At 41.2% G+C, this 14,643-nt stretch overlaps 1 protein-coding gene across 2 annotated transcripts in view; it reads left to right on the top strand.

Moving 5' to 3' along the window:
* Window positions 1-14,643, top strand: part of GCC2 (GRIP and coiled-coil domain containing 2) — a 37,612-nt gene that overhangs the window by 10,340 nt on the left and 12,629 nt on the right. For both annotated transcript variants that reach the window (XM_074354619.1, XM_074354620.1), the window contains exons 7-16: window positions 330-399; window positions 2,770-2,870; window positions 2,966-3,064; window positions 7,254-7,373; window positions 7,830-7,994; window positions 8,297-8,401; window positions 9,151-9,313; window positions 13,389-13,489; window positions 13,586-13,663; window positions 14,213-14,350. In XM_074354619.1, the coding sequence (XP_074210720.1) occupies window positions 330-399; window positions 2,770-2,870; window positions 2,966-3,064; window positions 7,254-7,373; window positions 7,830-7,994; window positions 8,297-8,401; window positions 9,151-9,313; window positions 13,389-13,489; window positions 13,586-13,663; window positions 14,213-14,350 (1,140 nt within the window). The remainder of the gene's footprint in view (window positions 1-329; window positions 400-2,769; window positions 2,871-2,965; window positions 3,065-7,253; window positions 7,374-7,829; window positions 7,995-8,296; window positions 8,402-9,150; window positions 9,314-13,388; window positions 13,490-13,585; window positions 13,664-14,212; window positions 14,351-14,643) is intronic.

Here is a 14,643-nt window from a genome sequence, read left to right as displayed (position 1 = left end):
AGTGGTATTTAACTTTAGCCAAAAATTTAGGTTTTTCTCCCAAAATTGAGTACGATAAACTATAATCATCATTTAATCTTTTCCTTGTTACATTATGTATTTGGTATATGTTGGGTTCTCATCTTCACCTTGGATACTACTGTTTTCTTATAGTAAATGTGACATTCATGATGAGGTCAGAGTTACCTGGTCTATCAAGGGAAGAGACTGTTCACCAAATTGCTTTTTTGTATGAATTCTCTTTGATGATGATTTTTTCGTGCTTAACATGATGGCCAGTACATCATGGGGAATGCAGTGATTGTCTTTGTTTTTCCTATAAAATCTAGGATTCCTTAGAGAAATCACCTTCTGTAGAAAGTGATCAACCTTCAGTAAAAGAGTTTGAAGAAAAAATAGGTAACTATGGTTTTGCGTTTGTTGTCACGATTAATTACACCAATCCTTCTTAGTGTTGGAGTAGGTCGGGACACGTCACAGTCAGTTAACGAGTTGTTACAGACATGATGCATAGCTCTCCCTTCTTAACGCCCCATCCTTGCCCCTCTGCCATCTGTTTGCCTGCCCTCTCAAGACTCTCACTTTCTACTGTTTAATCCAAACAAAGGACTAACGTGATTACATTCCTAAATGGTTCCATGATTGTTTTTGGATTTTTCATTCATTTAGGAAACTTTGTTTGAATGCCCAACTGTCTAGTCACTGGTAACAAAAAGGTGAGTGAGATACAGACTGTGTCTTCAGAGAACTCACTCTAAGAAAGGGCTGTTATTACAGCACTTTGGGGTGTGGACAAGGTAGTGGTGGCAGTGCAGGAAGGCATGATGAACTGCTTGTTTTGAGTTAGGAAAAACATTATGGAATAGGCTATACTTCTGTTGTGTGTGAAGAATGAGAAATTTAACAGAAGAAGAAAGGTACCAATAGGGAACAGCAGGTGCTTGTATGTTAATATGTAATACGAAGGAGCATACTCGGAGGTTCTGGAGACACAGGAGGCTGACCGTAAGAGCACTGGAGTGAGATGCGGAGGAGCTGGGACTTCACCACATCCATTTATTCCTCAGAATAACAGCAGGAGCTCTTTGATTCCCATTTTAAGATGGAGAAACAAACTTACAAGTGTCGTGTAACATACCCGGAATTCCTCAGCTTAATGCGCAATTAGATTGATGGTAGAGACAGGGAGAAGTGGTTGAAAGAATTTAGAACGACTCACAGTTTTCTGAAGTGGGTGATGGGGGAAAGCCAGGGGAAATTAGGAGTTCAGTTTTAGACAAATCAAGTTTAATTACCACCCAACTGGGGATGAGTGGACTGCTGTGTACGCACATCTGGGGTTCAGGGCAGAGAGCTGGACCAGATGAAAATTTGTGGTGAACATAGTTGGCTTTAAAAGCCATGAGATTGAGATCACCAAGGAACTGAGTGCAGGGAAAAAGGACCAATTAAAAATCAGAAAGATAGAAATGGCAAAGGAGACTGAGAAGGAATAGCCAGTGAGGTAGAAAAACGCAGAGCTCCAGATGTGCTGGAAGCTAAGACACGAAGTGCAAGTGAAGGCAGTGTTTCAGGAGGGAGAAGACGTGTTCCCACCGTGAATACTGTGGGAGGTAATGTCAGTCCTCGGACTCGACCACGGAGTTTGACTCTGGTAAATGCTGTGGTTGGTGAGGTAACAGTCCTCAGAGCTGACCGCCACGCTAAGCAACACAGAGGTGATTGGTGACTTGATAACAGTCATGATGCGCTGAAGCCAGTGCCTGTGAAGGCAGTTGGGGAAACTGGGGGAAGAGAAAAAGAAAGGGAGCCCGTGTGGCTCTTACAAGGAGTTTTGCTGTAAAGGAAGAGGGGCTGGGCCAGTATTCGGGGCAGGTGTGCTGTTCTGCCTCTGTGTGTGATGTGTCACCTGTCTTATTGTGACCTCGCCCCTCCCCTCTTTGGCTGCTTCCACTCTTTGTTTCTGACCTTAATCTCTTGATGATATTTTTTCTGGTTGCATGTTTATAAACTGCTGGGGAAAAAAAAACCCATCGGAGAGGGGGGTTTGCTGCATACAAGGGGGCGGGGGCGTCGTGACGCTGATGCCCGAGTAGGTGAGAAGGTATGAGCTGAAATGCAGAAGTGGAGCGGCTGACCTGTGCCACACACACAGGCGGTTCCCTGGTAGCAGCAAGAGGAGGGCAGCGTGAACCAGCATGGACCATCTGGTTAGTGAGCAGGGACAGAATTTCAGGTGGTAACTGAAGTTAAGCAAAGATACCAAGAAGTAAGGCCTGGAAAGCTGGAGTTTAAGTAGGGGGACGGCTGAAGAAGTTAAGGGGCAATCAAAACCGGACACGTAAAACACATGCAAGTTCAGTTGTGAAAACCAGACCCACCAGCTGAGACTGTACCTGTGGGTCGTAAACGTTTAACTGCCTCCGACACCTCTGCTTGACCTGACTTGCAGGTTACCACCTAAAATCCTGGCATACTTGCGTTTCCAGAAAATCTTCCAATGATAAAGGATTCCTAACAGCCTCTCCAGGTCACAGACACCTGTGAAATGGCTGTAAACAGTAGAACTGTTGGAAGATTGAAGAAAATGAAACTTTTTTACATTGTTTGCATCACTTAGATAATGAATTAGGCTTTTAATGTCAAATTGCAGATTTTATGTTCCAGATTAAAGGCCTACTGCTAGGGCTAAAATAAGTAAATAATTTGAACATTTTTCCCTATTTTTCTTCTGAGTTTATATATAATTCTTTCATTTTATGTTTTTAGGATATCTGGAAAAAGAATCCAAAGAGAAAGAGGAGAAGATAAATAAGTTAAAACTAGTTGCTGTGAAGGCAAAGAAAGAACTAGATTCTAGCAGAAAAGAGGTAAGGTGACTTAAACTTGCAAGATTTAAGAGCCTTACATTTTAGAAAAATCAAGTTTTTCTATATATAAAAAAACTATTGTGTATTTAAAACAGGCCCAGACTCTACGGGAAGAACTTGAATCTATTCACTCTGAAAGGGATCAGTTGTCTGCTTCCATGCGAGATCTCATTCAAGGAGCAGAAAGCTATAAGGTAAAAATAGTCATTTTAATACCAAGTTACATTTGCAACTTCTAAGTTAAGAATGTACTAGAAATGTAAACTCTTGTCTGTAACATAATTGCCTTGTATTTTTCAGTAAGTCTTTTTTTCTATTTTTTAATGTAATGTGAGGTCCTCCTAGTATCAAGAGTTTAAGTGGCTGAACTTTAAGCTGTTGTTTTTTAAAACTAAATTTCTGTTTTGGGATCTCCTAATAAAATCAGTAACAAAAAAGGTGGCTATTGTTACTGTTATTATTTAATATTCTTCTAGTCAGGTGAGTAAATGTGAACGTGAAACAGCATGGCGGGGGAGGGATACAGTCAGTGGCGGAGCACGCGCCTGGCATGCATCACGTCCTGGGTTCCATCTCCAGTGCCTCTGTTATGAGGGAAGAAATGAGATAAACATGTCTAACAAGAAAGTGAAAGCATTATTTGGAGGTAATATGCTTGTCTATCTGAATAACATGAGGCTCTATTGTAAAAATAAAAATTTATAAGAATTAAAAATAAGAGAATGCCATTATATTTCTTTATGTGTTCTTTCAACAAATATTTGTACAGCCAGGCTGAGTACCAAGTACTGGGGAGATGGTCAATCAAACAGACGAAGTTCCTGCCCCCTGAGGACTTAAATTCCAGTGACATTAACAGAAAGCAGACAAAAATACAGATGCAAACTATGTAGAAAAGTAAAGGTGGGCCAGGAGAGTGAGCAGTAGTCAAGTGGGATTTGATGAAAAGAAGGAAATACCAAAGTAGCCAAAAAAGGCAATTTCAGGAAGAACTTTAATGAGAGATTTGGGCACTTACGAAGAAAACTGAAAAACATTTATAGGACAACTGAGCATTGTTTGAATTGTTAGATCTCAGGTTAACAAGTCCTGAAACAATTTCACTAAAAATTCTAGGAGGTTTTTAGTGGGACAGTCTTGCCAATTATTCTAAGTTTCAAATGGAAAGCTAGCAAGAATAGCTAACTTTTTTTCAGATTGTGTTAATGGAGGCACTGGGGATTGAACCCAGGACCTCATGCAAACTAAGCATGCACTCCACCACCGAGCTATTACCCTCCCCCCAAGAATAGCTAGTGTTTTTTTTTTTAAGAGAAAAGTGACATCTTTCTCTAGCACACACTAAAATTTATTATAAAACTACAATAATGTGATACAGTTCTGATGCAAAAATAAGAGAGGTTAATTTAACAGCAGACACAGGGACTTCTGTGTAACAACAAGCACTATAGGCCAGGACTCTTCTAAGCACCTTGCATATCTCATCACATTTAATTCTCAAAACAACCCCAAGAAGTAGGTTATTAACATTGCTGACTTGCCAGTGAGGAATCTGAGGCATAGTGGTCACAGAGCAGGTAGCACAGTAGGGCTGGGACTGGATTTGAGCAGTCTGGTTCCAAATCTGTTCTTTCACCAGCTAAACTGTCCTATCCCAGTAAGATTTGAAAACAGAGACCAGTGAAGAAGGAATCAGAAAACTACTTTAGTAAAATCTAGTTAGACTTTTATTTAATTCCACACACCAAAATAAATTCCGGATGAATCGAAGAGTTTTGTCAAAAATGAAAGTGATTTTTAAAAACCTAGAATAAAATACCGGATCATTTGATTTCTGGATACAAAATACTTTTGTAAATACCAAATACTTTTTCTGAAGCAATTAAAGAATTTACAAAAGAAAAGATACACAGATGGCAAGTTAGCACTAGAAAGTTACTCCACGTCATATGTCATCAGGAAAATGCAAATCAAAACAACAGTGAGGTACCACTGCACACCCAGTAGAATGGCCAGAATCCAGAACACTGACATCACCAGATGCTGGTGAGGATGTGGAGCAACGGGAACTCTCATCGCTGCTGGCGGGAAGGCAGAACGGTGCAGCCGCTTTGGAAGAAGTGTGGCAGTTTATTACAAAACTAAACATACGCTTATCATGTGATCCAGCAGCTGTGCTCTTGAGTATTTACCCAAAGGAATTGAAAAGCTATATCTATGCAGAAACCTGCACACAGATGTTTGTAGCACCTTTGTTCGTAATTGCCAAAACCTGGGGACAACAAAAATGTCCTTCAGTAAGTGAATTACAGGTAAACTGGTACTTACAGACAGTGGCATATTCTGTGCTAAAAAGAAATGAGCTGTCAAGCCGTGGATGGAACTTAAATGCAGGCTACTACTAAGTGGAAGAAAGAAGCCAGTCTGAAATACCTACATAATGTATGATTCCAGCGATAGGACGTTCTGGAGAAGGCAAAACTATGGAGGCAGGGGAAAAAAAAAAAAACAGTGGTTCCCAGGGGTCGTGGGGAGGAAGGGGGAGGACTAGGTGGCGTGCAGGACTTTCAGGGCGGTAAGGCTGTGTGACCCTCTGAAATGTGGGTGTGCACCGTTGTACACGTGCCCAACCCACAGGATGGACAGCATCAGGAGCGACCTTAGTAATGCTGACTCTGGGCTGGATGATGAGCCATGTCAGTGTGGGTTCATCAGTTTGACAAGTGTGCCCTCTGGAGGGGGACGTTGGTGCTGGGGGAGGCCCTGCACTTGGGGGTGGGGGTAACGGAGTCTCTGTGCCCTCCCCTCAGTTTTGGTGGGAACCAAAAACTTCTCTAAAAAGTACAGTCTATTAAAACATTTTTGAATCCATTTTATAGTTGTATTTCATTTGTGATGAAGTAGCAGCCTGTAAGGTGGAGTGAGCTGTTGCTGTGGTCAGGAATGGGAATCACTGTTTATAAAAACAGACAGCTGAGCTCCCTTAGGGTCCTCGGGGGCATCACTCTTGAGATGCTGAGTAATTTTGTAGGTTCCTTGTAAGTTTGCAATGTTGGTGTTACGTGTAATAATTTTAAGATCTGAACATGCAGCCATTTTGAAGGGACAATAATTTGTAATGGTTTATTTGCTCAGAGGCATCAGCATACCCATCAAGGAAATTAGACCATGGCATGCATGGCCCTCATTTTTTTCCAAGACTCCCTTTAGGAACATTGTGTGATTGTGCTCAAAATTTCCTGTAGGGAGCCATTATTTACTAGAGTCAGCCTTGGTATAGCAGTATAGTTTTTTATCAACATTAGAACCATAATGAGTGAAAACAAAGAAGACTGAACACAAATGGTTTTTCAACCCCATGTTCACATGTGCCAAGAAGTGACAGACTCCTCGGGGACAAATACGTCAGCCACATTCTCAGTTCCTATCCCTGTCTCCTGCCAATCACCAAATGAGCAGACCGTAAGGTCAGACTCAGATTCTGACACTCAGCCACGAGCATGGACAGTAATTGATGGAGTGTAAGTCAGAGTTAGAAATGGAATTAGACGGCTGAGAATCAGATGGGCAAGCAAGAGCCGGAGAGAAGGTATGATTGCCACGCACATGACCGGGCGGGTGGACCAAGGACCACAGAGGCCTGGATCTGGACGAGAGACAGAAAACAGTCTGTTAGCTCTTTTGTGCACAGATTAGTTTCTGTGAAGGAGGACCGTCAGTAGTTGTCCAGGAACAAGGCAAAAACGAGGCAAGCTAGAAATGGCGAGTCTCATTACGTATTTGGAGGGTACCCCAGATGGCTGATGTGAAGTACAGAAGTTGGTCTGGGCGTTCTGTCCCTGAGTGGGGGCCAAGAAGGAACAAAAGAAAGAAAAGAAAAATTCAGTTGGTTTTAGAGTCCAGAAAATACTGAACGTTTTCCCCCAAAGGGTGAGAGACTGAGCAATGTCTTCCCTGTTCTTCCGTCAGCACCTCTGCCTTACACCAGGCCAGGCCTGAGACAGCCCCTCGTCAGAATTCTTGAAGTGGAATTGACAGGTGACCAGGTTAAGCTTTTTCTCCTCCCACCTTAAATGGTGTTCTCGTTGGAGAAGTTTATTTTTGATGATGAGAATATTTAACTTGGTGATACAATATTGCACACATTTAAAGTCCTCTTCAGTAGATCCTTTCCCCCCACCCCCATACTAAAAGTCTTCTGAATAATGCTGATTTTATTATATAATGCCATTGGGTATTCTGCCAAATGTTGAGCCTAGGTAAATGTTTTAAGCTTCCAGAATGAACTCATAAATCTTATATTAAGATGACTCAATAATAAAGTGTGGCTGGTCGAATGTGTGATAATATCCTACAGTTAAATCCTGTTGTCTTTTATTGAAGAATCTTTTAATAGAATATGACAAGCAGTCCGAGCAGTTGGATATAGAAAAAGAACGTGCTAGTAATTCTGAGCATCGTGTGGAAGACCTTACAAAACAGCTAAGGAATCTGACTTTTCAGGTAACTTTAAATTGAGTAAATACATACATGAAAATTGTAATAAGGATTTTTCAATTCCAACCTTTTTTGCATAAAAAATTTAAATTAATACATAGAAAAATTTATTTTCCTTTTCCCAGTGTTGGGAGAAGAATATGACAAAAAAGCTAGCAACCACCCTGTCTTTCTACTGCTCTAATCTCAGTTCCTCTGGGATTTTTTTGTTTTTGTTTTCTTTTTTTTCATTTTGCCTTTTCCTCTGTCAGTGCTCCTGGTCTCTCATGTTTGCCAAGTTAACATCAACCATGATTGTGTTTTAAACTTACTTGTGGTTTTACATTTTCATTCTGTGGAATTGACTTTGAAATCTTCATTTTTTTACGCTATGCCAGCATTCTTATTAATGTTCCATTTCATTCTTCCTCTCCTGTATATATTTCCTTCATGTTTACAATCATGAGTCGTTTGTCGTTCTAGTGTGAAAAATTAAACTCTGATAATGAAGACCTGCAGGCGCGTGTTGAGACGCTGCAATCTAACTCCCGGTTGTTGGAAGTGCAGATTTTGGAAGTCCAGAAAGCCAAAGCAATAGCAGACAAAGAGCTGGAAGCTGAAAAACTTCAGAAAGAACAGAAAATAAAGGTATAAACAGTTCCGTGGGATTAATTCATGTCCTGTAGTGATATTTTTATCCAAGCACTCAAGTCAGGGAAAGGCTGGTGCATAGCCTTGGTTCGTGCCGCAGAGCTCATCAGCCCCTGCTGTGTGCTGGCTCTGAATCTGAGCGTCCAGGCCAGGATCTCTGGGGGTGTATTTTTAAAATTTGGAATGATTTCCAACTTTCTGTATTTTCGTGTATCAGATTTATTTTATAACTCCATAACAATTACCTTTTTTTAATGTTGGTTGGCTTGGGGTGGGGGGCGTTTTTATTTTAATTTTAGGAGCATGCCAATTCTGTGAATGAACTTGGAGAACTTCAGCTACAGCTTCAAAAGGAGAAGAAACAGCTTCAGAAAACCATGCAAGAATTAGAGCTGGTTCGAAAGGTAAAATAAAACACCAGACTCAAAACTGATAGCCGTGTTCACATGGTTAAACTAGTCTATAAACACTGAGAAGAGGTACTTGAAAAACAAAGTTACTTGAGGTGCTAAAATTTATAAATTTTTTGCCTCAAAAAATTGAAAATTTAACTTAGTTCTCTGAGTTCCTGTCTCTCCAGAAGAATCTAGACTCACAAATTATTAGACTTTGGTTTGCTGTCTTATTTTTTGTACATGATCGTTGTATGACACATGATTTAATTAATGTCAAAAGCTGAAATTTGTGTTATACTTAGAACTTTTCTCAACTTTTTCAAAGATGAGGCTAAAATGAAAGGTACTCTAAGAGCTGTTTAAAATATGAACATTTGATAAATTAGAGCCCCATAAGAGTAGAATGACCAATGGTGGTTACTAAAAATTCTAATGAATTACAGTGAAACTGAGAAAGTTGGATTAAACTGTTACAAAAATACTTTGCTTTATGAAATTACAAACTAGAAAGTATCCAACTTCTGGTTTCTTCGTTAATGTGTAAACTTTCTATATTACGGAAAAGCATAATAGAACCTGTATATTCCTGAGGCATCCTCGTAAGAATTTTTAAATGAAGTAACTGACCTAGTGTCGTGTGGATAACTGACCTAGTGCTGTGTGGGTAACTGACCAGCGCTGTGTGGACAACTGATCTAGTGTCATGTGGATAACTGATCTAGTGTCGTGGGTGGGTCTTTTATGTACAATGTGTGCAGGATGCTCAGCAGACCACACTGATGAACATGGAAATTGCCGATTACGAACGTTTGATGAAAGAACTAAATCAAAAGTTAGCTAATAAAAACAGCAAGGTGGAAGATTTGGAGCAAGAAATTAAAATTCAGAAACAGAAGCAAGAAACCCTACAAGAAGAAATGAGTGAGTAAAGCACAGCCCGGTCTACCTCAGTCGTTTCACCTCAACACAAGACAGGAGGGGAGCCACACTGGTGGTACGGCTTGCTGCCCGTGGCGGCCCAGCCAGGTCTTCCACACGGTCCGGGATGTGACGCAGGACCAGTGGGCTGTAAGCCCACTGTCCTTCCACGGGTGCAGGCACGTGGGTGCGTGATGCATCCATTTAGTTAAACCCTTCTTAGCCGCCTGCTGTGTGAGAAATACAGAGATCAAAACTGGTCCTGTCCACAATTTGCTGATTGTCAGCAGAGTGGGGTAATTGAAGCAGCAGTGAAATCTTTCTCTTTAAGGTTATTATATTCCATTTTACCCAAGAAGTAATTTCCGGCGTAAGCCTCTAGAGCTGTAAACATCCCCTTCGGCACTCCTTCCACTGGATCTGACAAACTGGAGCGTTGTGTTTTTATATTAATTCAGCTCAAAATATTTTTTAATTTCCTTTGAACTTCTTCTTTCACCCATGGGTTATTTAGAAATGTGTTTTTTAATTCCTAAATAATTAAAGGAATTTTCGGATATCTTTCTGACTTAATGATCTGTAACTTAATTCCCACCCTGCGTGGTTTCAGTCCTTTTAAACTTGGGTTTTGTTTTATGGCCCAGAATATGATTTCTTTTGGTGAGTGCTCCCTGTTCAATTGGAAACGTGTTAGACTGGGTTAGCTGTTGGGTAGAACGGTCTGTCTAGTGTCAGATAAGTCAGTTGTTTAAGTCTCCTGTGTCCGTAACAGTTTTCCAACTACTGTCCTACCAAGTACTGAGAGAGGCATGTTGAATTCTCTGACCATAATTGTGGATTTCTTTCTCTTTTCAGTTTTGTCAGTTTTTGCTTCATGTATTTAGAAACTCTGTAATTAGCTGCATGTACATTTAGAATTATTACTTGTTCTTGGTGATTTGATCCTTCTATTATTGAGAAATGTGTAGTAACTTTTTATCTGTTGTGTAAAGTCTGCTTTGATGTAAATACTAATATAACCATTCAGCTTGCTTTCATTTATTACTTACACGGCATGTCTTTCCCATCCTTTGACTTCAACCTAAGTCTAAAAGTGTCTCTTTTAGATAGCATATAGCAGTCTTGCTTTTCTCTTCAAACTGACAATCTCTGCCATTTAATTGGAATGTTTAAAATGGTTTTTAAATATAATTTATGTGATTGGGCTTAAATCTACCACCTTGCTAATTGTTTCTTCTTGTAGCTTGTTTTCTTCTTCTGCCCTCTTGTGAATTGTTTTTCATGATGCTGTTTTATCCTTTATTAGCTCATTAACTATACTGCTTTGTCAGGGTTTAGTGGATGCCTTAGGGTTTACAGTATGAATGTTTGATGAACGTAGCCACATCCATTTAGTGTGTTGTCTGTGGCTACTTTGGTGCTGCTCTAGCACAGCTGAGTAGTTGTAACATCCTGTATGGCCTGGAGGCCTTATAATATGTATTATCTGATCATTTAAAATGTTTACCAACCCCTCTTTTAAAGAAATGAAAATGGTTATTTTTTTTAACATCTACCCCTGTATTTACCATTTCTGGTGTTCTTCATTCCTCCAAGTATCTCCAGATTCTATCAGATACGACTTTCCTTCTTCCTGAAGAACTCCCGTTAACTTACCTTGTAATGTAGGCAACAGGCATTGAATTTTCTCATGTTTTGTCTGAAAAGCCTTTAACCTGCCTGCATTCTTCAAAGATACTTTTGATGGGTATACAATTTGATGGTGTATCTTTGTATGTTTTCTCCTTGCTTGTGGTTTATTGAGCTGCTTTAATGTGCAGGATTTTTATAGTTTTCTTCAGGTTTGGTGTCTGAAAGGCCATTATTTCCTTTAATATTTTTTGTGTAAACCTCCCTCCATTTTTCCCCCAAGGATTCCAGTCTCACACATTAGACCACTTGGTACAGTCCCATAGGCCAGTGATGCTCTGATCATTTTTCTTCACTTTTCTGAGCTCTTAGGGAAATATTTTCTGTCATTATATCTTTAAATTGTTATCTGCAGTATCTATTTGGTTAATCCCATCCAGTCACATTTTCACTTTAGATATTGATATTTTTCCTCTTTAGAAGCTCCATTTGTTTTTTGGTTGTTTTCATTTATCTCTTCATTGTGTTCATGTTTTCCTTTAATTCCTTTAGCATATTTAAGAGCTCTTTTAATGTCATTGTTTGCTAATTCTACCATTTCTGTAATTTCTAGCTTTTGATTAGGTTTTTCTCCTGTTTATGAGTCACATTTTTCTGCTTCTTTACATTGGAAATAATTTTTTAGTTGGGTGTGACTTTTACATTGTTGATGCTAGATTTTTTTATATTCATTTAAAGAGCCCCTTTTAAAGACAGTGGGGAAAATGACTGCCCAGTGTATCAGATTAACTCAAGAGGTGCAGAATCTGGGAAATACCAGCAGCCTTGTGACAGCGCAGGCCTTGAAAGGCTGAGCTGCGGGTTGTGGTGGGCCAGGAAGAAGGTAGGGAGGCCTCAGGACACTGCTCCAAGCGAAAAATGAACTGACTCCCTCTGCCTGACAATTAGGAACACATGTCTTTTTAATCTCAACCCCTCCAACCTCGGGCCCTGTCTGACTTCTGCCTTAATTCTCATTATGCTCTCAGGTAAAGAGGACGCTTCCTTTCTCCTGAGACACGCCTTGTGCAAATTTCATCTGCTGTTAGTCTTCCTGTCATGCCCTCGTCCTCCCACCCCTGTGCTCACCTTTTGGAGTCCTTCCTAATCTTAAATGTTTGCTGTTCTAGGAAGTCTTCCTTGTCCCAGGCAAGTATCACCTGGTAGAAGCATTTGCCACCGTGGAGCCCCATGGCCTTCCATATTTCTTATTTGACATTTGTATTTGCTTGACATTATCAGGTTATCCTGAATGTTATCCCTTGATTTCATTCTGCACTCTTTGAGCTCAAGAACTTAGTCTTTCTTATCGTAATTCCTGGAGCACCTAAGGCCTCGTATGTGATGTGTGCTTTGTACACTCTTTTTAGGGCTGGGTAAATAGTAGCCAGGAGGTAGCTTATCATAACATATCATAAAGGCACAGGTAAGGTGTTTCCTTATAGTCCACCTGCTCTTATTTACCGAGTGCAGCAGTTGGTATATGTGGGATCAGCTGCATGAAGTCATCCTGGCGCAGTCCCACGGCCACGGACCTGGTCTAGACTCGGCGTCAGAGCACGCTTCTTACAGACCAGGTCATAAACTCGAGGCTCACAGGCCACGTGGTCTCTGTGCGTTCGCGACAGCTGTGGCCAGGTTGGCCTGCTGGTGGTGGTTGATACTGTGACCTGGACAGTGAATCCACTTATTCCCATTTGTATTTGTTTCTTCTTTACCTCTGTTAGCATGAAAGTTTTTTGCTTTTTATCATGTTTCAGTCTGTTCCTTAGTGAACTCTCTTTATCCTAGAAAACAGTATCACAAAAACAGACCAGGTCTGTGCTTCTGATGTGATGGGAAGCACACAGCACCTCTTTTGAAGTATTTCTTAAAAGTAAAGTCTTCATCTTTTAGATATACAATAAGTATATACCTTTATTTTAGAGACACATGCTGAAAATTTACAGACAAATGGACTCTAGGGGTGGAGGGACCCCTGGGGCACAGGAGTAGGTGAGGGTGTGGGTCAGGGGTTGGCAGACGTTTTCTGTAAAGGGCCAGACAGTAAATACGGCAGCCTTGCAGGCCCCGTGGTCTGTGTGGCTGTTCCTCAGTCTGCCGGTGTTGCACTCAGGCCGCCGTGAGCAGCATGGGGACAGACTGTTGGCAGAATCAGGCAGCGGCCAGCGGCTTGTGGGCCCAATGCCTGGTCTGGATGAAGGGGGTGAGCCATTGTTGTTGTCAAAGCCGGTGACAGGCACGGCGGGGTTTGTGGTGTTGCTGTCACTGGTGTCGTGTGTGTGAAATTTTCATAGTGAAAAGTGGAGCCAGGTTCCTTTTGAAGGTGTGTTGGTACAAGACTTGTCACTTGTTCATTTAAATTCACTCACAGAAACTGTTTCTCCTCTGAAATCATTTCTCCCACTAGCCTCCCTGCAGGCGTCAGTACAGCAGCACGAGGCAAAAAACAACAAAATCAAGCAGTTGCTTGTGAAAACCAAGAAAGAACTGGCAGATTCAAAGCAAGCGGTATGCTCATTTCTCAGTTTCCTACTTTAATACTTATTCATAGAGTATTTACGAATAACTCCTTTTTTTCATTTAACCAAGTTTCTTATTCTGTAGGAGACTGATCACTTAATACTTCAAGCGTCTTTAAAGGGCGAGCTGGAGGCGAGCCAGCAGCAAGTAGAAGTCTATAAAGTAAGGCTCTTTACTTTTTAAGATTTAAAAAATATCCAAATATCCGTGTAGAAGTGGGATTTTTCTGAAATGACACACACACACACACACACACACTCTCTCTCTCTCTCTCTCTCTCTCTCTCTCTCTCTCTCTCTCTCGGGACACCCTGCATCAGAATTTTGAGGAAGTGGAAGCAGTAAAGCCAAGTATGCCTTCTGACCATGTCTCCCATTTACTTTAACTTTAAGCTGGGTTCTTTTCGTGTATTTGAAAACCCATACTACACTGTCTTGAGGTATTAATTAAGCATTGAGCTCTAACATTTGGCCTGAAATTGTTTCATGATTGACTTTTGGGTTGATTTTGATTTAAGGAAAACCAACTTAATTTATTGAGAAAATGTTCTACTCAGATTGTCCCACTCTTTCAAAATAATAAGTTAAAAATTCTATTTAATTGTGTCCCTTAAATGTTGTCCTCTCTCAAAGCTCAAGTTTGTGTTTAAGGCAGGCTGTTTAGTGAGTGTGGCTCTGATAGACTGGGGCCTGACTGAGCGCCTCTCCCTAGATCCAGCTGGCCGAGGTGACGTCGGACAAGCATAGGGCCCATGAGCAGCTGAAGGTGTCGGCGGAGCAGCACCAGCGCACGCTGGCCGCGTACCAGCAGAGGCTGGCGGCCCTGCAGGAGGAGTGCCGCGCCGCCAAGGTGCGTCCTCCAGGGAGCCCGCCACCCCCGACCCCAGCCCACCCCCAGCTCTCACTTGCGTGGACATGGGTACATGTTGTCTCCATTTCAACCTTGGTTTCCAGTTTCCCTGTGGAAGAAAGTTACTTTTTAAAATTTTGTGTTAGAAAGCTGTTAGAGCTCTTTCTGAGGCTTCACGATTATAAAACCAAATTCTAATAGAATGGCCACTCTCGCTCCTCAGCAAGTGAAACAGGCTCTGCAGGGGGCTCGTTATATGTGCAGCTCTGTTCGGCCACCAGGGCAAGAGAGTC

The sequence above is a fragment of the Camelus bactrianus genome, chromosome 28, assembly GCF_048773025.1.
Source record: "Camelus bactrianus isolate YW-2024 breed Bactrian camel chromosome 28, ASM4877302v1, whole genome shotgun sequence".
Taxonomy (NCBI): Eukaryota; Metazoa; Chordata; class Mammalia; order Artiodactyla; family Camelidae; genus Camelus; species Camelus bactrianus.
This window is presented reverse-complemented; position numbering and strand designations above follow the sequence as displayed.